General features: G+C 35.3%; 2 protein-coding genes across 2 annotated transcripts; one reads left to right on the top strand and one right to left on the bottom strand.

Annotated features, from left to right (window-relative positions):
• Positions 1 to 6,377: 6,377 nt before the first annotated feature.
• LOC131601822 (guanine nucleotide-binding protein subunit gamma 3-like) lies at positions 6,378 to 9,446 on the top strand. The gene is made up of 5 exons (XM_058873719.1): positions 6,378 to 6,725; positions 7,240 to 7,292; positions 7,400 to 7,444; positions 7,527 to 7,571; positions 7,938 to 9,446. The coding sequence occupies exons 1-5, from the start codon at positions 6,567 to 6,569 to the stop codon at positions 8,350 to 8,352; spliced, it is 717 nt and encodes a 238-aa protein (XP_058729702.1). The 5' UTR covers positions 6,378 to 6,566; the 3' UTR covers positions 8,353 to 9,446.
• A 6,087-nt stretch (positions 9,447 to 15,533) lies between these two features.
• Positions 15,534 to 18,475, bottom strand: LOC131629827 (subtilisin-like protease SBT1.8). The gene is made up of 2 exons (XM_058900630.1): positions 16,693 to 18,475; positions 15,534 to 16,383 (listed from the first exon to the last, which is right to left on the bottom strand). Exons 1-2 carry the CDS (start codon positions 18,290 to 18,292, stop codon positions 15,713 to 15,715), a joined length of 2,271 nt encoding a protein of 756 aa, XP_058756613.1. The 5' UTR covers positions 18,293 to 18,475; the 3' UTR covers positions 15,534 to 15,712.
• Positions 18,476 to 24,556: the final 6,081 nt, after the last annotated feature.

Raw genomic sequence — 24,556 nt, 5'->3', positions numbered from 1 at the left:
CAATGATGATGCGGGAGTAAGGATCAACAAGACTTTTCAATCGCTAGTTAAAGATGCAGGCGAACATGAAAATATTCCGTTTTGTGAAAAAAAACATGAGAAATTATATTAACAAAGAACGTTGTGCAATTGGAAAAGGAGGTGATGGTAAGGCTTTGATAAGTTATTTTTGTAAAATGAGGGAACAAAATACAAGTTTCTTCTATGACATAGATTTGGATGATGTTTTTCATGCGAGGAATGTATTTTGGGCTTATGCAAGAAGTAGAGCCGCTTACAAATATTTTGGAGATGTTGTAACTTTTGACACAACATACTTGACTAACACGTATGACATGCCTTTTGCTGCATTTGTGGGTGTGAATCACCATGGTCAATCAACATTACTTTGTAGTGGATTACTATCAGGTGAAGACACGGATTCTTTTGTGTGGATTTTCAAGTCATGGCTTCGTTGTATGTTAGAAAAACCACCTATGGGTATTGTGACCGATCAATGTAAGGCTATGAAAAATGCTATTGAGTTAGTCTTTCCTACAACTTGTCATAGGTGGTGTTTATGGCATATAATGAAAAAAATTCCAGAAAAGCTTAGCAGATATGGTGAATACAAAAGGATCAAGTATGCAATGAAAGAAGCAGTCTATGATACATTCAAAACATATAGTTTTGAACAAAAATGGTGTTTGTTCATAGAAAAATTTAATCTCCAAGAGAATGATTGGTAAGGAGGGTTGTATATTGAGCGTCATCGGTGGGTACCAACCCTGTTAAGGAAATATTTTTGGGTTGGTATGTCAACTACGCAGTATAATGAGAGCATACATGCCTTCTTTGATGGATATATAAATTCTACAACAAGTCTAAATCAATTTGTGAAACAATATGATAATGCTCTTAGAAGTCGGGCAGAAAAGGAATTTGAAGCTGATTTTAATTCAATCGATACAACAATTCCATGTGGGTCAAACTCGACCATTCAGAAGCAATTCCAAAATGAGTATACTCATGCCAAATTCAAGGAAATTCAAGTGAAATTCAGATCTAAAATGAATTTTTCTACCTCATTGAAAGGCGTGGAAGGTTTCTTTGCTATGTATCATGTGTTGGAGGAGATTTTAGTTGGAGAGATACGTAAAGAGCGAGTCTTAAAAGTTGTGCTTAATAAGGAACTTCCAAATAAGTACATTTTAATGAGATGGAAAAATATATTAAAAGGAAGCATTCATATATAAAGACTAGTTATGGTGTAATAGAATTGAAGCCAAAAATGGACAGTTTTGACAAATTATGCAAACACTTTTATGAGGTTGCTGAAGTAGCTGCTGATTCAGATGAGGCTACTGATGACCTCCATGAAACATTACATTTGTTTAGCTCCAATATGTCCATAAAGGATAGTGCACTTGTTGAAGAGAATCTCAATGAGGATTCCAATCCAATCAATAGTAATCACATTCGTAGCCCAAAACATGTCAAGCACAAAGGTCGTCCTCCATCTAAAAGAAAAATATATGTTTCTGACACGATTGATATGAGGTCAAGGAAGCAAACCAAAAAAAAGTGATCACATTGATCTTACTATAGAATGTCTATTTTCGTTCATAAATGATATCTTATTGAAATACATATATAATGTAGTGGAATCTTACTTTATTGTTTCTCTAAATGTGTAGGAGTGCAATATTGGAATGGTGGGAAGTCAACTCGGAAGTAACATTTGTGTAGAATCATCTCTTGAGGTTGTTAATGGAGGACATTGCTTAGATTCAAATATCGTGGTTTGTGTCCATTATAAGAATGTATTAAATAATGTTTGAATTCATATGTAATATTTAAAGAATTCATATGTATTAGTTGAGGAAAACTTATGTGTACTTATTAAGTCACTAATTTATATATATATATATATATATATATATATATATATGGTTTTATGTGAGTCATATTTTAGTTGTTTGTATGTTATTGTTCAGGTTGGAGGTAATATGTCATTCATGGATCTTTTGACAACATGTGAAACACCTTTGGCGGGATCATCTCATGTTTGTACAAATTGATGATGATTTTGGGAATTTTTGGTTTTTGACAACATGTGTATTTTAGGGAAGATCAATACACATTATGCTATTTTGACAACATGTATATTTTGGGGAAGACCGACACATATTATGCTATTGACAAATTTGACATGATGGTATGGTGTTCAAACATTTTTGTTAAATCTTGTTCAAACATTGCATACACTAAATCGAGGTATCTTGGTGGTGCAGGTTATTCACGTGGAATGTTGCAGTCTTGTCAAATTACTTTTGTCATGTAAAAGTTACACTATTGTAACTTTATTGAAGTTGTATTAACGGGTTTTGGTATATATAATGTATAAAATAGTTGGTTAATAAAATGCAATAGGTTGGTTAATGAAAGTTATACTTTGGTTAATGCAGACCTAGACTTATTTTTTGGGAAAATTAATAAACGAAACTTGGTTAATAGAGTGCATGAAGTTGGTTAATGAAAGGTATAACTTGGTTATCTTTTGTTGACAATTTGTTGATCATCTTGGACATCCTCATTTTCAAACCGAGTATTATCTTTTGCCTCTTTAAGCATCCTCACTTCACCCTCAAGAATTGTTATCCTCTCTTGGAAATCTCTATTCTCAACCACCAATATTTGATAATCATGAGGATCCACAAATTGTTGTCCTTGTTCAAACAAGGCAGCATTGACTATGTCATATTTCAATTCTTCCTTGGTTGCAACCACTCTTTCAATTATCTAGCAAAACAAAAGTCAAGTCAAACAAACGACAAATTAAAACATATCTTTCTCAATTAAAACACACAAAAAATCCTACCATATTATTGTTAAATGCCTTCTCAATAGTTTTCTTCTGCATACGTATAATTGGCCAATTCAATACCCGTGGAAATGTTAACCTAGAATCAGCAAGTGCTTTCCCCAAGGATAAGTGGTTGAATGCCCAAATCTATAACAAATATAAGATGTAAATTAAAAATTTCAAGATAGAAGATGGTACTATAAAGTTATATAATCCATATACGTGCAATACGGCAACACACCCATTTAAATGCCTTTGTGACTTGTTTTTTCCTTTTATCAACACAACTGAAGACTCACATAAACTAGCAACCACAAAGTTATAAACAGCAAGACCTCAACTATATGTATCAAGTGAATCCAAATCATCCAAGTGTTTAATAAATCACGTGAATACCTTATCCCCGGTTTTTGGAAAGTAAAACTCTGCAAATGCGAGTAATATGTAAAGTCTAGAAAAATTAACTAATTTATTCTTGTGTTTCTGAAGTTGTTTGCAAATATTGGAAACGGTTACCTCAACCCCTTTAAATAGACCTAATGTTTCACATTGTTGGTCTTCTTCTACAACTAGGGCCTTACCAACAATAGACAATCCAATAACAAAATAAACATCCGCAGGAGTAAATGGAACTATCCTATCCCTAACCCGGAATCCCCTATTCTGTGAGTCCCATCTACTTACTAACTCCCATAATAAACCACATGAGATTGAGAAGTCGTTAGAAATATCCAACGCCCATTTGAATGGGGTGCTTTCGATATGGGCACGTTGAACTGTAGTTAATCTTTCGTTGATACTGCTCAAATTAGTCGGGATACAGCAATGCCTCAATCATACCTTAAATTTATGGAGATTTTTTTTTATTAATTTCACTGTAATAAGTAGCAATCAGTGCACCCAAAATAACAAAACTAATAGACATATTTAGTACATCAACAACAAGAACCAAAACAAAATCAATCACCTTACTTCAGTTTCGTGCAAATTTCTTGATGATGACATGGTTGCACCAATAAATCAACAACAATGAATCAATCAACCTAATAGCAAAAGAAGATCAAATAAATACATAATCAATACAAAACAGATCTGATAAACCCTAAAGTTTAAACACACCAAGACAAAAAAATAGAGACATTTGCTGATAAAAAGGAAGGGAAGAAATCATATAACCTTAAAGATCGTCGTGACAGAGAGAATACACTATATCATGAGAGAGAGAGAGAGAGAGACGAGAAGCCGTGATTGAGCGAAAGAAGAGATTTGTCGTGAGTCGGAGTGAGTTGTCGTGAGTCGCCGTAAGAGAGAGACGAGAGGAGAGTCACCATGAGAGAGAGAGACAAAAGACGGTGAGAATGGAGTCACCGTGAGAGAGAGTCGCCGTGAGTGAGAGAAAGAAGATAGCCGTGAGAGAGAAAAAAGTCATGAGAGAGAAGAAGTGAAACGAAACTGATGGATGATTATTAACCTAACCCTCACTTGTTATTTATCACTATGCCCTTATTTTTTTCATAAATGACAAAAAAAACTCCTATTGTTATATGGTGTAGTGTAATAACATGATGTATGCATAGCATTTCTGTTTGATGATTTATGTTTAAATCATTGAATTATCTCTGCATTCTTTTTCTCTTTATAAAAGTTGTATCCTATTGTAATTTACTTGATAAGATTTTTAATGAGGTGTATAAGGTTCTCTCATACCTTGAGTTTAGTATAGTCCCCAGACTTCTTTTGTAGTATTTTCTTATTTTATTTTATAATATATTTCATTAAAGTGCTTTCTAGATGACTTCTTTAAAATGTCAACCTAGTTGAGATGGCTCACTTTGTACCATTTTACTTCTATTCATAAAAAATAAAAAAAACCTCTGCTTATTGAAAAAAAACAAAAAAAAAAACCTCTATAACCCACTACAGTTGAAAATAAATTATAGCCAAATATGTTCATGTTAAAATGAATGTAAATTAATTTTGACCACTCGAGATTTAAAATTAATTTAACTGATCCAATATTTAAAAATTATTAGAAACTCTAACATTGAGATGCTTTATAATACAAGTTACTTGTCCTCTTCATAATTTCTTTCGAGTAAATCCCTATTGAATGGGGCAAAATAAAGAAATTTGCAAACTTCTTCTACTAAAGAGTGACATTTATTACCGTTAACAGTTTCAAACAATTTTGGAGCAGTGGTCTCCTTTAAACTATCTTTCACATATTTTATAAAATAAAATAAAAATTAAAGATATTCTTTATAAATTTGCATTTTCAATTCTTAATAAACTTGAAAGTATTATTTTTACAGTACAAAATTTGATTTAACATGTAGCATGTTTAGTTCACATGTTACTAGTATGAGTAGATAAAAGAAACATAACCTAGCACCTAAAATGACAGTCAAAATCAAAATCCGATCAGTTTTGCTAAATAGGGTTTGTACAGACACAACCAGTTGCAGGCTTTCTCTCAGCCGTCTTTACTATTTATAATTAAATGCCCTTCCCTTTTATTACCATTAATACCCTAACCTTACCATTCACGAAACTCGTGCCTTCCATCCCTCACAATTTTCTCTTATTCCTCAATGTAAATTATTTAATTTTATAATTTCAAAAAATAATATAATTTTTAATAGCATGTTTGGATTGATTTTTGGAAGTTCTGTAATTAATTTTAGAGATGTATAATTGATTATGGATGATTTTGAAATGTTTGATTTATCAAAATTAAAATTGACTCTGTCTTCAAAATTGATTGTACTTGAAGTTAGAATTTGCAGTTTTTGCCTCCAAAATTGATTCCGGGTGATTTTTACACTTAAAATTATTGTTCAACTCAAATTTGCATAAATGTATTTAAACATAAATCAATTCTTCTAAACTCAATTATATTAAAATCAATTTTACCAAAATCAATTAAGTTAGTGCTCATATCTCTCAGCACAAACTCTGGATTACTAGAGCTCACTTCTCCTGGGAACCAGAATGCGAAAGAAAAAAAAATCAATTATATCCACCTTCAATCTAAATCTACTTTAAATTTTTTTAATCACATTAACATTAAACTTAATCTCAACCTCCAAGTGCGTTTGAATGAAATAATAAGAGATCCCTTTCAATTTTATCAGATATTTTAAACTCGAACCCAGCCTTAAATATTGGGTAGTGTTAAATTCTCTTAAAATATTTTTGCTATCTATTGTGGTCCTACCGGCTAGAGAGGATTAGCCTCTGCATTTGAATGCAAAATATATCAGATTTCTACTTAAAAAAACCTTAAATCTGAATCTTTAATTATAATCAAACCGTCAAGAATGCTCCAATTCCTAATGTGCATCCACTACCTAAATTTTGGTAGACAATAATAATGTCGATCTTTCTACCCTCTCATTATAACTCTTTACATTTTTACTTTTGAGTTGTTGCATTTTTGTAACTCCAACCTTTATTACTTGCACGAATACAACAATAATAAAAAAAACTACAGCAAGTTGATAAAAAAAAAGTTTGAAGGTGTTAGTTAATTATCCCTTGTCAGAGATAGTATTTACTGCCTCTGCCACAGTATTCATATAAGTAAAGTATTGTATTGATTCACACTCACATCACACCTAACCAACCTCATTTGCCGCTTCTTCTTTCTCACTTACCATTACTATTCTCACTTGTGCCTCTACTACTGCTGTTACTGTCTCTACCACCTACAAACTCTTCCATGGCCATTCCCATGCTCCGTTCTTCTTCTTCCTCCTCTTCCATCCCTTCACTCCCTCCACCTTCTCCTAAGTCCCCTCCTGAATATCCAGATTTGTATGGCAAACGCCGTGAAATGGCCAAGGTTCAGATGCTTGAAAGAGAGATAAGTTTTCTAGAGGTTTGTTTTCTGTTTTCTGTTTTCTGTTTTGTTTTCTGTTATTATGTATGAATGTTTCTTAATGGTTTGGATATGACATTTTTGTGATGATCAATGCAATGCTAAATTTGAGTATGGAAATGTAGTACTACAGAGTAGTACAGAGTTGATTTGTGCTTTCATTTCAACTTCAGCAAATTTGTACCGACTTCTTTTTGTGCTAATTTTAAATTCAGAGACAATGTTTTCTAACTTCAAAATTTAAATTAAACTAATTTTAGAATCAGAAAGTGAAGATGCTCTTTTGAAATTTGCAGAGAATCTTTTTGTCTGTGACTCATTGTCCAATTTGAAGGACATAGCTGTTTTTTCTACCTCTGTGGAGTTATATGTATTATTAGAGTTAATTATTAATTAATTAACTATCTTGTACCTTGGTCTCATTGAAATTTTGTTTAAGAATTTTTTTATGTACGGTACTTTTGTTAATATTTGGTGTTAAAACCAAATTTACTGTTAATTTTGAATTTACCAGGAGGAATTGAAATCTGTTGAAGGTCTTCAACCAGCTTCAAGATGCTGCAAAGAGTAAGTTAATTTGTGGAGTTTGATTTCTTAAGATGATTAAATTAAATTATTCATAGTGAGTGGATTTTGGTATTTTTTTACTGATTGAATGGATAAAAATATTTCAGGGTTGCTGATTATGTGGTGGTGAATTCAGATCCTCTGTTACCTTCGTAAGAACTGTTCTCATCAATGAATCATCCTTTTGTTAGTTTAGAAGAGATCATGATTCTTATGCCTTTCTCTTTCAAGCAGAAACAAGAAGAATCGCCGCTCTTGTCGCTTCTGGAAATGGCTCTGGTATGAATTTCTTTACCTCGCAATTTATCCGCTTATAGTAAGAAACTGTTTAGTAGTAATTCAATTGCAAAACTATGTAGTATGTTTTCCATAAACGCACTTATTTTATTGAATTGGAACATTTTGTGAAGTCTATGGTTAGCTTAGTTATGAGAAATGTCAAACTGGTTCTGCTATGCCCAATTCCAGACATTATCGAAATTTTCTTCGCTTTTTTGTGTGCATCATGTAGTTGAATTTATGACTCGGCTACATGATGCACACCAACGTGCAATGATTGATATGTTATTCAAGTTTCATTTATGGAAAGAACAACTAGTACTCACAATTTCACAGATAACATGAGAAACTAACTTTTATGTGCAGTCGCATGCCATGTTTTAATCTATCTTGGATCTGCTGTTGCTGCTGCGACGGGTTATCTGTACATCTAAAATTGCCGCGCTGCTGTAGTGACTGTAAACCATGCAGTTGTTGCAGTTGCAGCAGCTGTTTGCCATCCTTCAGTTGCTCTTTACCTAAGTGGAGCAGCTGCTGCTGTTGTTTCTCTTGTCCCAAATCAAATTGCTGTAAAGATAGCTTTGTTTCGGGAAATTGTTGTACTTTCCCAAGTAGTTGCAATTTCGGGTGTCTTTCGTGCCCTTCTTTATGCAGCTGCAAATGCACCTGCACTTGCTCTTGCCCAACATGTCCGAAATGTCCAAAATGCCCAAAAGTAAGACCATGTTGCTGTTGTAGTACAGAGTCATGTTTTAATCCTTCTTGTTGTTTCTGTTGCTAGCTACTATATTTCCATTCTTTCCAAAGGAGAAAAGTGTGAAGAAGCTTTGTCTTCAAAAATTGCATTTATATTAGCTAGAGTATAATTTTTGGAAACAATAAATGTTTATAACTATGCAGTATATGGATAGTGGATGATACTTGAAGCAAATGTAATAGCTCCTTTTGTAAGTTCTAATTGTGGTTATGATATGTTCCATTCTATCCTTTGTGTTAGCATATTCAATTAGAATAACAGGTAAACAGACAACAGCGCAATTCTTTTTGGATGGCAAAATCATGTTATTAATTTTTTTATTTTTCAGTGAAGAATCAATATTACTATTAGTGTTTGATATCATGGACTCTGAGATTGTTAAAGGCTGTTGTTGGGGGGTGTATGGCAGATGGTGGTGAGTTCTGCAAGTTTCCTAAAATCATGATAAGAATAGTGTTTTTATGTGCTGAAAAAGAAAAGAAAAAAGTGTGTTCTTTTTTGTCTTATTAATTATTTTCACACCTCCAAGTTTTCAATTTTCAATCTAAGTGGTCCTACATGAAAGTTGATGATATATGAAACGATCAAATGGGGTGCACGGCAGGAAAATAAGTGAGGGGTGTGAGCTGCCTTTTTTTCTGCATAACTGACACACACAGAGCGCAGAGAGCACAGGACACGGGAAATGACTTTACATTCGGTACACCGATTAGTGGTGTGATTCACTGATTCAGCTCCAAAAACGTTTGGAGTAAGGCACTTGAAAATAACCAGTAAATTAGGAATAGTAATTCAAAGGAAGTGTTGAGTTTGAATGACTGTGTGCAGTACTGCGGTAGAAGTTGCTAATAGTAGTGTCTTCTTTTTTCTTTGCCTATGAATTCTGATTAACTGCATGCTTGTACCAAACAGAAGGAAAAGAGAGAAATAATTCACACATGGGGATGAGGGCTATCAGTATTCAAAAGCAATACTGTCTCGTGATGATGTTTCCGTATATTCTGAAATTGGCCCATCTACTGAACCCATTTACGTGCAGCTCTGCCTTTGTTGGTCTCATCTTACCTGAATTTGAGACTAACTGAAATAAAAAATAGATAAAATTTTAAGTAATTATATGAGAGACAATCACACTTAAATTTTTTTATAAAAAAAGATAAATAATACTTTTAATGTTTAAAGTAATAAGGTTTGACTATTTAATTTGTTTTTTTTTTTTTAATTTTTATAATCACTAAAAATTGTGTTCTAATTTTAAATCTATAAATTTATTATTTTAAAATAAGTATTTCGCTTGCATGATGAACTAGTATAGATATAGTATAAAAAGAGAATTTATGAAATTGATAATGCTTGATTATGTTTTTGTAATAAGTACATAATTATTTTTCATAAATAAGTAGTACATGATTTTTTAAATAAAAACTGATTATGATATTCTTAATATAATAAGTATATGATTTTATTAATTTGTGATCTTAGACTATAATTTTATTAGAATATAAAAATATGTAGGAATTTATAAAATTGTATAATGTTTTACTACATATTCTCAATTATTTTTAGTATATCAGAGACTTTCAGCATCATATTAGAAGTCCATCATTGTAATTCATATATAATTTCAGTTTTGATCCAAAACAGTGGCGCGATCTATAGAATCGACATCTGATCCTCTCTAATTTTCACGATAAGATCTTGTCTGATGCGAAAGATAGCTCGCACAACAGAGCGTTAAGATAAGAGAGGATAACATTTGTGAGAATTCCTCCAAATCTCCGACACCACCTATAATTCCCAATGTTGAAGACACCAAGAGGAAACCACCATGTAAGGAAGAACCTCCCTATCAGATTTTCCTTCGATCGGCGTTAGAGGAACAAGAAATAAGGAGACCATAAGATTAAGTTGAACACTTTGAAGTCACAGAACGCCATACAGGACACTCAGTACAACATTTTCCAAACCATGACATATGCAATAATGGAAACTCTGGGCAACAACGAAAATCTCGACAGTTCAACACACATCATAACAAATGGAGACGTACGAGTGCAATTGTGCAATTCAATATGACGTGGGGCAGAGACAGCGTCGAACTTGTCTGTCTTAACACTCGCCAGTGCGAGATAATAATTCAGCGGGAGGCTGTCACAAATCAAACATATACAAGAGTTACAGGTTTTCATCGTTATCCCCTCAAGAAAGAAGTCGTTGAACTCATCAGGGGGACCATGGTTGACTGCGCTAGACGCGACAATATCCCTGGTCTTCCAACCGAAAAACTTCACGATGGGAGCAGAGAAATAATTTGTGACTAATGCCGACCCATATAGAACGAGGCACCTTTTCCAAAGGAAAAAACCATTAGGGTTCTCACACCCAAAGAGGACAATACTTGGTACTCGTAGTGGTGCGAACTTGAGGTCAGCCGAAACATTAGCGCTAGAAGAAAGGGTGGAACTCGACTATACGATAACAATAGTTTGCACGTCAAGTACGAATTCTTAACACAAGTAATGGAACACTTGACATCCGCCTAAGCGTGGCCGGTCACTCGTGGATATAAATCATTAACCATCATACGGGTTTTAACAAAGAGGGTGATGACATTTGAAGAAGTCGGACCATAGAAGCAAATTGAAAGGTAATTCAGCCTCAACCTCATCCTTAAAGATGGTGTCTCAAATAATTATCCACGTGCAGATGGCCAAAAGTGATCCTAGGGGTAAGGCGCATCATCACAGACCCAAGCGGAGAATCCATCCCAAATCTGAGGAGTCTGAAAATTATCAAGGCTAAGTATTTTAGAAAATAAATTTGGATTACGTATCATTTTATATGAATAACAATATAATATCGGTCAAAATTATGTGAGTTACCATTTCCTTATAAATTAGGGTCATAGGAACAAAGCACATTAAGTCGCATCTGGTACACCCTCTTTAGGAACTGGCCATTTCAAAGGAGTAGGTGATGGAGCTTGAAGACGTCAACCTCGAATAAGGCTCAAACTTGGGGGCAGGGAAAAGGGCCTAACTTTTGGTTGAAAACGGTCCCCATCAACCCTAAAGAATTACATTAATTCCCAACAAATTGGACAAGTAAGAATTATGGTAAGAATTACGCTAGTTCCCAACACATGAGATGCGTAATGAAGAAAATCTAAAGTTCATGCCAGTCCACAACAAAGAGGAAGTGCGAAGCAAAATTATCCCCGAAGGTATCAAATCCATAGGTGGACAAATCATTTAAATAAGTAAAATAAATCAAAATCATCAAACTGATAAAACATGCAGGGAGAAAGTTTAAATAATGTGATAATAATGTCATTACAAAACTCAAATGAGCACTAAAGGCAAACAAACTGAATCAAGACATAATAAATCCTTCACCGTGAACTCGTCTAAGAGCCTCATCATATCTGACTATGGAACCATCTTGAACCATTTTCTCAAGGTCTAACTCACTTGAGAACTTAAGTGCCAAAGAAAAGCAACTCCACTTGGCCGGGCACATCCTTAAAGGCTATGAAGATGTTCTTAAGACCCTTGTTGATGGCATCATTAACTCTCCTCTTCTTGTACATCAATATATAAGTATGAGTCTTTTGATCCTTGGTCTGATAGTCTTTTTCCTTTTGCAGGGTATCTTCAGCCATTAACAATTGAGAAGTCAATGTAGCTAAATAAGCTTTAGCCTCTTCAAGAGCCTTCTCTTTAACCTCCAAATATGTTTGTAACTCAAACACTTTAACAACCATGGTAGAGGGAGATTTGTGGGCATCCACCTCCTATTGGAGATTAGAAAATTGAGCTATTTTCTTGGAGATCATATATCTTCTCTTGGAGTTGAGACCGATAATGAACAACCACCTTGTATTTTCCCTTCCAGGTGTTTCTCTCCTTAAAGGAATTACTCAAATCCTAAATGTTCCTTCCACCCATGGTCGCCATGGACATCAAGGAGGCTTTGTGAAACATGTGAAAGGAAACCTATGAAATTAACTCCATCTTCTCCGTATCACGGAGATTCTGGAGATAAGTAAGGTCCTGCTCAAGTACGTAATCCCGGGCCTCCGACAAAGTGAAAGGAATTTGAGACAAAAGTACAACAAGAAATATGAAGAGTGAAGGTGAAGTATCAACGCCTACTTTGCCAAGTCTCATAATGGAAGGACCAGATAACTTGAGCATTTTATCCGAGCTTTCCTCCTAGAGAGTATTTGAATGCTAACATTTTTTTGGTATTATCATTAAAAGCCAAATCCAAATCGTCCTTCCCTTTATCCGATTCGATCGAGAAAGTCTATTCTTCGCCAGAGAAGGTCGAGGAAGATTGAGCTATGAGTGGAGCCCCTAACACTCCCCAAAATTTTCTCCAACATCATCTCCGGGATAAATGCAGGAGCAAAGGGAGAGAAGGTGGTTTCCTAACTCTCAACCGAGCTTTCTTCCTGTCAAAGAGACCTTTCACTACAACCATATCACCCTAAGTCATTTTATCTTTTAAAGTAAAGTCAAGGAAATCAGTTTTAATTTGTTAAGAATGCAAAAGAAAATATACATCAAGGTTGATTTTCTCTACCCACCAAAGAGCTTTCTCCTCTTGTGAACTCCGACAACGTCTACCATAACCCTAGTGTTAAATGTCAATATACCACTTATTTAGTATTAAGGGCCCCGTATCTAAATGGTCAATCCCTTCCTCATAGCCTAGGTTCTCATAGAAGGCCTTCAAATTTTCCTTCGTTGGTATTTCCTCTGAGGTTAGAGAGTCTAGAAAAACAAAATAGTTATGGGATTCTTGATGAAAATGGCTCCAAACCCAACTTTTTTGAATTTGGTCACCAAGTCTAAGCATTCCAACCCAGGAAAAGTTAGGTGCCAAAGATTCCCCCAAAGATCCTACAAAATACAAGCTAAGCCTCTAGAGTTTGAGGATGCACAAAGATGAAATGGTCTTTAAAGGCTCCCCAATCCTTGGAGTACTCGCTAAACGGTTCGATCTCTTGCCTCAACAAGATCAAACCTTGATTTCGAAGGTAGTCTAGAGAGGTACCGAGCAAAAAGGTGGAAGAAAAGGTTCAGGGACGACTTCCAACCCCGATATTTGCACCAAAACCTAGAACACTTTCACAAAAGCTCAGGCGTTAGGGTGCACTTGAGAATGTGTGATCTTCAAATGTCTCAACACTCCTATTCCAAATTCATTGAAGGGCAATCTAAAATTTAAGAGAGTGAAAAAACACTCGTAAAAGGGGATGAACCACCCATCAAAGTAACTATAGCTCCTCTTATCAGATTCTACAAGGATGAACGCCCAATCAAGAGAGAAATCCACGTATATGAGAGCATTTTCCACTCTAGTCACGCCGTAAAAAACAGACACAGTCTGTAGCAGACCGTGGTCAACCCAATGATATGGATTCACATCTGTCGGCACCTGGGATGGAAGATCTATTGAGCCATCATTCGGCGGGCAGCTCCAGCCAATCACGACCGTCAGATTTCAAAGTTTAATTTGTCTTTTGATCTCGGCCTCGTTGTGGTCCTGACCTTGTGTAATTATATATGACTTAATGAAATGTTGGAGTATCCACTCATCTCAGGCAACAATCTCCGTTGAAGATAAAGGAATAAACGGGGAAGGAGCTACTTGTTACCTCCTAAGAAACAAAAATAATGTTATCATGTCAAACATCACTAGCGGATCTCCTAGCACGGTCGTTATAAAAGGTTCTAGAAAACTCGTCAAAAAAGGCTTCGTCGAAATGAGATTTATTAGAAATACCATTAAATTGATAATTATAAGAAATAAGCATAGGACTTGAATTAGAGAAATACACGCTAGAGAAGAAGTATTTGTGTTATTTAGGTTTCTTGCCCCCACAAATGACAAAGGATCACCATCACTACCTCCCGAATAAGTAGGTGGGTCATTCACATAGGCCACCACATGAATAAATAAACGAAAACTATGAAACAGGAATTAAGGGTTGAAAATGTTGATGACAAGTAAAAAGACACACTGCTCCAACAAGTCGAAAGACACACTACTTTCAAACATTATGGGGCAACTAGTCTGGGCCATCCAAAGATCCAATAAAGGGGACCCACTTACTATTCTAAAGAAAATCCAATGAATACTTAATCCATATATATATATATATATATATATATATATATATATATATATATATATATATATATATATATATATATATATATATATATATATATATAAAGGGAGAAGTATACACATACTTTTCATACTTTATTCTACTATTTTTAGACACATTCAGCCATTTACTAACTTGCACGTTGAAGAGATAACATTACAGAATTACCTCTATGTCTTACCGCACTACAAACTTGAATCAACATTAAGAGTCCATCATCGCAATTGACATGGTTCTTATTAGAAACAAAGTACATCTAAAAGTATATTCATTGAAAAGATAGTGAGTGTAAAATAACATTTATTTCTATTTAAAAGAGTAACATGTCTCAAGTATATGAAGAAAAGGAAAAGTAGAGACAAACGATAACATGTACAAATTCAATAGTATTATTGCTCTGACATGAACTATCATATTATTTTTATGATGTGAAAATATTTTGCAAGTCTACATAAGTCATCCCAAAACAATTAATTATAAAAGCAATAGTACTGGAGCTGATATAAACCACCATATTATTTTTCTTATGAAAATATTTACAAATTTGATGAGCACATACACACTCTCATCCCAAAACAATAACATGTAAATGCCTCGTGTAAAGATAAAGAATGAAACACATTAAATCTAATTAATAGAATTAGAAATGATAACAAAGTAATAATCAAATAAACAGAGTAAAAATATGCAAAATAAAAATAACTATAAAAACCATTATAATATGCTATATACATTTAATAAAATATAGTGAATAGAATATTCCAAAACATAAAAATACTATCAAAAAGATTAAATTTGAGTCACTAAATAAATATGATTATGCAAAAAGAAAGAAAATGAAAAGAGCGATCATATTCAAACACCATATAAAAAAATATAATTTTAACCATTGATTTTACATACAAAAAATATTAAAAAAATAAAAATAAAGTTATATACAAATGTGGTGCGGTGTTGAACAATTAAAAATTGTGTCAAAATATCATTTTTCTTAAGAGATGTAAATACTTGAGGTATCAACAAATTAAGTTAAAAGCTGTTTTCGTACTTTATAATAGATGTCATGTTACACTAGCCTGTGACAAATTAATCTCATCATACTGCCATAATACTGATGGCAATATCTTTGAGCTCCAATCAACTGCTTTTTTATGTCGTTTAAGAACTAGGTTACAGCTATTGGGCTTGTAGAGAGTCAAAACATCATAAATTGGTCCATGTAAAAGCAATTGGGCTCCTAACTTGATGTCGTTTGTTGCTCCATGTAATACTGCCAAATTCAGACGCAACCAAATCATCAAAAGTATCTTTGTTGGAGACAAAATCCACCGTATATGTTTGCCTTTCTCCAACTTGTTGAAACACAAGCTTTGTAGGACTCACCGTTATCCCCACCGTGGATGGTCCACTAACGGCCACATCATAAACAGATTCTGTCTCTCCAACGTTAGTTAACGTACGTTTGTATTGAACAACGCCACTATTGTTTCCAAAAACAACAGAAAATGATGGATAATTGAGTTCACCAGGATCAGACAAAGAGTTAGAACAATTCACATTAGGACGCTTGACAATGAGTTTCACATGGTCAATTGTGTAGTTTAAGGAGCATAGGAATGCGATGTAATCGTTGGTGTCTGTATCATAAACAAGGCCTGGAGATAGGGCTTTTTGTGGGTTGACATGACCGGACCCATAAGCCCATGGTGTGGACAAAGCCTCTCCAGTTGCATCCCTTAGAGGTGACTCAGTGTTGTCACGTGTGTACGCTGTTGTCATCAAAGCTGATTTGATTGCACTTGGGCTCCAATCTGGATGTGCCGCTTTCAACAATGCAGCTACTCCACTTATGTGCGGACAGGACATTGATGTACCTTAACATAATAATCACACAAACAAAATTGGTAACTGAATACTTTAATATCTTTTATAGCAAAACATATTATAATATCAACATTTTTAAATCAGCTCAGTTAATAATTATGCAAAACATATATGCATCAGTTATGTAGAGATGCAGGTGTGAACCCACAACATCAGTTAATAACTGTGTCAAGACATCAGATATAGGGATACGAACTTCAACCCACTCACATGTCAATTATTCATTAGATAAAGTTTCAGCCACATAACTATTTGAAAAAATTATAGTATCAAATTTCATATAGTATAAAATTATATACCAGACATGATGTTGAATTGGGTTTTGCGACTATCTTGTGAGCCCGAGGGCCCAACAGCTTCGGTCCATCCAGCTAAGATGTTTACGCCCGGCCCAATAACATCTGGTTTGAGAATTTGAGGAGTCACAGTGTTGGGCCCACGAGAGCTGAAAGATGCTACCACGGGCGAAGGTCTCACGTTCAATACAGTTCCACCGAAACTAAGGACAGCCGTTGGATTAGGATCCAACGATGCGTATTCTCTAATCTCGTCGCCCTCGTTTTTTCCCACGGCCACGGCAGGTACTAGGTGACTGTCAGCCACCAATCCCTCGCCGCTCGACGCCGTGTTGGCGAGAATCATCCCAACTCCGCCGGCGATGTTCACTACTGTACCTTTCTCCACACGTGAGTTCACACCTCTATCACAAACTACCACTTTCCCGCGTACAATTTCCGGGTCGAGTGAACCGGGCATACATATGCTACTTGATGAATTGAACCGTTCGTTGAAATAAACCAAACCAACCGGTTCATCTCCCATTCCTTCTCCGCTGTAAAGCGAAACTCCGGAGAAACGTTTTCCGTTTCCGATTGTAGCATAAGCTGGGAAATCCCGATCTAGCGTCCCAGCTCCGACGGTCATGATCCACGGTGCTACATTCGATAACGAACCACTCCGAGGTCCGGTGTTCCCCGCTGAACACGAAACGAATATCCCCTTCTCCATCGCCGTAAAAGCTCCGATTGCGACGGTGTCGAAATAGTAAGGAGTGGAGGAAGCACCGCCGATGGAAATCGATAGAACATCAACACCGTCTTGAATCGCCTGATCTATACCAGCGAGTATATCAGAGGCAAAACAACCGTCACTCCAGCAGACTTTATAAGTAGCAACACGCGCCTGAGGGGCCATCCCACGTGCTGTACCGGTAGCGTAACCGAGAAGAGTAGCGTTGGCAACGGCGGAGCCGGCGGCGGTGGTGGCAGTATGAGTACCATGTCCTTCTCTGTCGCGAGGTGAAACAAGGTCAACCGTTTTCTTTCTACCACCTCCGTTAGCAGCCGTAAGATAACCCTTTGAGAAGCTTCTAGCACCAATGAGTTTTTTGTTACAGAGAGAAGGATCGAAATCTGGTGCAGACTCACACTTTCCACGCCATCGAGATGGGATTGGTGGCATTTGAGAATCAATGAAACTCTGTGATTCTGGCCATACACCAGTGTCAAGCACACCGATGACAACGTCGTAAGAGGGTTGATGAAGATACTGAGAATGGGTTTGAATTTGAAGCAGACCCAGAAACTCAGGGGTGCGGGTAGTGTGTAGCGAGTATACGGTATCTTCGTATACCCCTAGAACATTATCAGAACCACGCAATGTTTGCGCTTGTTGTGTGTCAAGAGAAACAGCGAAACCGTTGTACGAGGTAGTGTAGGTATATAGTATGGAATCAGAAGAAGATTGGAGAATGGAATCAGAAGAAGAGTACAATGAATCATATGCATTGTGGTTGTGTTTCATGTGAACTATGTAAGTCTTTTTGGTCGCCAAAGCCATTACTGTCACTGATAATAATAGCATTGTGAGAAGATAGAATATTGAGGTTGAAGAAGCCATGGATTCTTAATTTGTTTTGTTTTAACAGCGGAACAAAATCAGAATGCAATGAGCGATGTTAATGTTAACATAAATTTTTCTTTATGAAAGTTGAAATGAAACAAGAGTCATGAAGAAAATACGAATTCAATTCGCGAGAAAACAATTATAAGCGAGAGAAGCTCTTCACTCTTATCATCAGCTTGGCCTTTATTATAAATAAATACTAAACAAGAATAATTTGAGCTGGTTACTACTTACCAACTTGTGTATTTGTTTAATTATTTTGTTTGAAATTACGTTTCTGCCATTGTATGCTAAATCTATCCCCTTAGATTCCTCTCTAAAGAATGTTTTAGTACTGAAATTATTGTATTATATTGTATTATTGTATGAGTATAATAATAGAAAATTATTCTCACCTATTCTTTAATTTTAGGAATTAAAAAATGGGAATGAATTTTCATAGAAAATTATTTTTAGGTACACACTTCTTCCCAGTCCCATTGAGCATTTTAAAGAATTGATATTTATAACAGGAAAAAGAAGAAGGAAGTTTTGCATTGGCATAACAGTCGTGAATGGGATGAGAAAACTAGTCTACAATTTAGATTTTGAGTTAATATAGAATAGAAATTATTCTGGAAGTGAAATATGCATAAAACATTTTGAAGATAGGCTTAAATACACCATCCCTGTAAGTTAGCGTGTTTTTGATTTTCATCCGTAAGTTATTTTTTTGGGTTTTAGTCCTTATATTTCAATTTCGTGTTCGTTTTAGTCCCTAAAATCAAAATTCGTAGGAAATTTCACAAGAAAATCCGCAGGTAACCTGCAGATTTTCCTGCGGAATTTGGCTTTAGGGACTAAACCTCAAGCAAAAAGTAAGATATAGGGACTAAAACCCAAAAAAATAACTTACAGGGACAAAAATCAAAAACACGCTAACTTACCGGGACGAAAAGTGTATTTAAGCCTTCAAGATATAAAGAGTTGCAGAAAAAATGGTATGGTGTCAGATTTAATTCTTTTAACAGAAGAAAAACATTTAGTAATTGGGCACAGATGGGCAGGTGCACCAAAATCAAATATCCAACATGAATTGAATTTGCAAGGAATACATGTTTTAGCAATGTTGCAGACCATGTGTGATTGATCAACATGGGTGTTTTGGGCTTAGACGATTTTAAAAGTTTGATGATATATTGATAGTCCTCTTTATGGATATTAGATTTTGGGGATGACAATTGGACCATTTTCAATGGCTACTTGTAAAATTTGTCCACAATTAGTAGAATAAAAACCCGCAAAATAGGTATAAGTTCGGATAATTACCCATTAATATAAGCTGATAAGGGAAAATTTTACTTTGTACCTCTAAAATTATACTCATACTTCTACGTGAAAAAATTTGGACCGAAATACCCTTGTATAAATAATATATATTTTAAAATTTTTCATTTTTTCCTCACATTTCAAAAAAACTTTTGAAACACCAAAAATATATAAACCGGAACACTATTCCAAAGTCTTCCGATTTAGAAAAAAACACACCGGAACACTTAGAAAAAGAGTTTCGGTAGTTTTCAAATTATATGAAGTTGCATACCGGAACACTTTAAATAAGTGTTACGGTGGTTTTTTTAAAAAAAATAATTCTACACATAGGCAACGGTTTAAAACCGTTGCTTAAAATAAATGGCAAATAAATAAGCGTTGTCTAAATAACTTTAGGCAACGGAGTATAAGCGTTGTCTAAAGACTAAATTTTTTTTAAAAAAGTTAAACCACCGGAATACTATAAGTGTTCCAGAATGTAGCTGCAAACACCATTTTAAACAATTACCGGAACTCTTTTTCTAAGTGTTCCGGTGTGTTTTTTTTAACCGGAAGACTTTAAAAAAGTGATCCGGTTTATATAGTTTTGGATGTTTTGAAAAAATTTATGAAATGTAAGAAAAAAGTGAAAATTTTTAAAATATGTACTATTTATACGAGGGTATTTTGGTCCAAATTTTTTCGTGTAGGGGTATCGGTATAATCGTAGGGGTACAAAGTAAAATTTTCCTGATAAGAGCACGAGTTTAGGTACTTTAGTATCCACTTTGTCTCGTACCCGCACAATATATATTTATATATTTTATTTTTATTATTATGTATACATGCTAATTTATCAATTTTATTAAATACATCACAATTAAACTTGTATGCATTTTAATATAAATTTTTGGTTATTGTTTTAACTCAATATTAACATCCTTGAATTTTTTAATGCTGTTAAAAACTTAAAATTACATGATATATTATAATTGATTGGTTATTTTTATTAGAAATGCGGGTATACAAGTATGGGTATGGGTATGGGTACTTAGGTACCCATAAGATACGAGTACGAGTACAAATGTTGATGCCCACGCGGGTATGGACTCAGATATGAGGTTTTTTTCAAACCGCGAGTATAGGGACGGGTACTATAGTACCCTATCCATTGTCATCCCTAGTCATATCCATGATTGATATATTTGGATTGTTTTGCCATATATTTGGCGTCAACGAATGACTATTTCTTTGAACGATATCCAAGAGAAATCCTGTGTTTAAAATAGAAGGTTTCTATGCTATATTTTGTTGGAACAATTAAGATTTTCAAGAAAGATGAGAGAAGAATAAGAGAGAAAACTGTAAATTGAATCTGTGAAACTGTAATTACTAAAATTGTTTAAACTATACAACATCGTGCCTATTTAGAGGCGATCAAGGCCCAAGCTCAAAACATACAACCCAAACCCAAAATATACAAAGTTATACTTTGGCTTCGACATAACAATTATACTTGTCGAATACATCTGACTTCTACTACTTCGACTAGGTCAAACACATCTGCCGAATACAGACTTTGTTATTAAAATAATAAATTACAACAAACACACCACCTAATTCATATTTTTGAGACTTCTCATCTCAATGCTTTTCTTTAACTCATCGAACCTGACTTTCTTCACAGGTTTGGTGAGTATATCAGGTAGTTTCTATTCTGTTTTGCAATGCTCAAGTTCAAACTTCCCTTTGTTTACTTGATCCCTGAGAAAATGATATCTTCTCTCTATGTGTTTACTTCGACCATGAAACATAGGATGATTGGCTAGGTCGTTAGTTAACTAGTTATCTACAAACAACTTCATTTTCTTATGTTACATGATTTCGAGCTCTTCTAGCAGCATCTCTATCCATATTGCTTGGCATGTTGCGTACGATGCAGACATGTACTCAGCTTCACATGTTGATAAAGCTATAATACTTTGCTTCATTGAGCTCCAAGAGATTGAATCAGTGTAGCCATATATTTTTACATGTGTGCTGGTCTTCTTTTGTCTTGGCATCAACACACCATGATCAATCATACCCTTTATGTATCTTAGTACCCTTTTTACTATAGTGAGATGACATTCTTGGTGTTTCTCCATGAATCTGCTCAAGAGTGTGACACTTTGATAAATATCTAGTATTGTATTGCAAATATACCTCAAGGATCTAATGATTTGTTTGTACATTAGATGGAATAGGAAAGGAAGTTGACAGTGGTTTGGTTAAAACATCAGCAAGTTGTGCAGAAGATGGAATAGGAAAGAGCTTCACGAGGCCAAATTCCAGTTTCTCACGGATGACATGGCAGTCGATGTTAATATTTTTGAACGTCCATGAAATGCCGTATTATGTGCGAGGTAGATAGCAGAGCGGTTGTCGCAATAAAGAGATGTAGGTTAGGGAAAATGATGTTGAGATCCTTGAAGAGATATTGTAGCCATTTGACTTCACAAGTGAGAGTTGTTAGATCGCGATACTCGGCTTCAGAGCTGGATTGCGAGATTGTGGTTTGCTTCTTTGACTTCCATGAAATCAAGGATTTGTCGATGAAGACGGAAAAGCCTGTGACAAATTTGCGGGTAGTTGGACAAGTGGCCCAATCACTATCTGCAAAACTAGAAACCAATAAGTTAAAATCAGATGGATAAAAATTTCCTTGTGCAGAACAAGACTTTAAATATTGTAGGATGCGAGTGGCAGCCTGAAAGTTAGTAATAGTGGGTTTGGAGACAAATTGGCTCAATTATTGGACCCAAAAGATATATCTGGTTGAGTAGTGGCTAAATAGAGAAGTTAGCCAATAAGTCGATGATATTGAGTAACATCATGGTAGAGTGGTGAAGTGGCGGAATGGAGGTTGAGAGAAGAATTGTAAGGTGTAGGAGAGGGTTTTGCAGCAAGCATACATGTATGGTCTAGTAATTCAAGAGTGTAATGTCGTTGATTTAAGAGGATAGCGTTTGTGGAGCGAGCAATTTCAAGGCCCGGAAAATACCGTAGAGCACCTAAGTCTTTGATGCGGAATTTGCTGTGCAGAAGTGCTTTCACATGCTAGATTTCATCTATATTATCACCTGTTATAACAATATCGTCTACATACACTAATAAAGCAGTAAAGTGAGTACCATAAGATTTTGTAAACAAGGAATAATCAACTTGAGAGTGAATATAACCAAGAGAGAGAGAGAGAAGAAATTCAGAAAGTTTGGAGTACCATTGGCAACTCGCCTATTTAAGGCCATAGATGCTTTTGTTGAGCTTACAAAAATTATTATGAATGGAAGGAGAATAACATTTAGGAATAAACATATAGACATCCTCCTTTAAATCCCCATGGAGAAAAGCGTTGTTGACGTCGAGTTGTTAAAGATGCCACTTTTTAATGGATGTTAAGGCAACAATTGTTCTTACGGTAGCGGGCTTGGCAACCGGAGAGAAGGTGTCAAAATAATATACACCTTCTAATTGTGTGTAGCCTTTGGCAACGAGGTGAGCTTTGTACATGTAAATAGTACCGTTAGCAAGATATTTTATTTTATATATCCATTTACACCCAATAGGAGTTTTGTTAGGGGGAGATCAACTATGGTTCAAGTGTTTAAGAGCTTGGAGCTCATATTGCATGGCTTTGAGCCAAGAATCATGTTTACTAGCTTGGGAGAAGGTGGTGGGTTCCGGTGTGGAGGATAGGGAAAGACAAAAGTTTTTATATGTTTTAATCCAGTTATGGTAACTAAGTACATATGATAGTGGATAGAGGATATTAGAGGTTTGGGTGGAGGGGTGCTGGTATTAAGGAGATTGCAATGGTAATCGGTGAGGTAAGATGGAGGGTATGAAAGACAGGAGGATTTGTGAATGACCAGAGAAGGTATGACAGCAGAAGTAGGAGTGGGGTATTGGTTATGGAGGAGGGAGGAGGGAGGAGAATGAGGTTCTTGTGCAGGGGGGTTGGTCGGGAGAGGGGAGTTTGAGGTAGATGAGAATGAAGAGGTTCAAGGTCAGTTTCCTCATGATGGATGGTGGGTATTGGGGGAGAGGAGAATGGTCGTGGGAGGTAAAAAAAAGATACCAAGATTCATAAACGTAACAGTTCTAGACATAAAAAACTGTTAGTGGTAAGATCATATAACAAATAACCCTTGGTTCCCTCCCGATAACCAAGAAAAACATAATTTTTAGAGTAGGGATTAAATTTTCCACGATTATTAGTAAGAGTTGAGGCATAGGCAAGATAGCCAAAAGATCTTAAACTATCATACACAGGGTGTTTATCATATAATAGAAAATAAGGGGTTTTGTGGGAAATAAGAGGAGAAGGAATGCGATTAATAAGATGCACAACATGAGCAACAAAAAAGTACCAAAAAGTTTTAGGAATGTTGGAAAGAAAAAATAGAGATCTTGCAACATTAAGAATGTGTTGATGTTTACGCTCAACGGTACCATTTTGTTGCAGGCACTACACATGATCTTTGATGTAAGATCCCTTTAGATTTATAAAAATCAATCATTAGAAGCTCTGGACCGTTGTCAGTGCGAATCGATTTTAAATGAACATAAAATTGATTAGAGATGAAGGAGATAAAATGAGTTAGATGTTTACGAGTTTCACTCTTATGGGTCATAAAGATGGCCTAGGTGAATCTAGTGAAGTCATCCACAAGGGTAAGGAAAACTTATGATGGGATATTGAAGGGGTAGAGAAGGGACCGCAAATATCCGCATGAAGCAATTCAAAAGTAGCATTAGTAGTACTAGAATTGTTAGTGTAAGATAAATGTTTATGTTTAGCAAGATGATAATGGCAAGTTAAATCTTTATTATTGCTAAACTGAATGTGCGGAAAAATAGAAGATAAAGTTCTATGAAAAGCGGCGGAAGGGTGACCTAAACTTTTATGCCATATATCAGAGGAAA

Source organism: Vicia villosa, linkage group LG1 (assembly GCF_029867415.1).
Source record: "Vicia villosa cultivar HV-30 ecotype Madison, WI linkage group LG1, Vvil1.0, whole genome shotgun sequence".
Classification (NCBI taxonomy): domain Eukaryota; kingdom Viridiplantae; phylum Streptophyta; class Magnoliopsida; order Fabales; family Fabaceae; genus Vicia; species Vicia villosa.
The sequence above is the reverse complement of the archived record's forward strand: the minus strand, read 5'-3'. Positions and strand labels throughout refer to the sequence as shown.

Coding starts and splice junctions, on each gene's coding strand:
- LOC131601822 (XM_058873719.1), top strand. CDS start 6,567: ATGGCCATTCCCATGCTCCGTTCTTCTTCTTCCTCCTCTTCCATCCCT. Junction 7,293..7,399: donor GCTTCAAGATGCTGCAAAGA/GTAAGTTAATTT, acceptor AAAATATTTCAG/GGTTGCTGATTATGTGGTGG. Junction 7,445..7,526: donor TCAGATCCTCTGTTACCTTC/GTAAGAACTGTT, acceptor TCTTTCAAGCAG/AAACAAGAAGAATCGCCGCT.
- LOC131629827 (XM_058900630.1), bottom strand. CDS start 18,292: ATGGCTTCTTCAACCTCAATATTCTATCTTCTCACAATGCTATTATTA. Junction 16,384..16,692: donor CCAATTCAACATCATGTCTG/GTATATAATTTT, acceptor TATTATGTTAAG/GTACATCAATGTCCTGTCCG.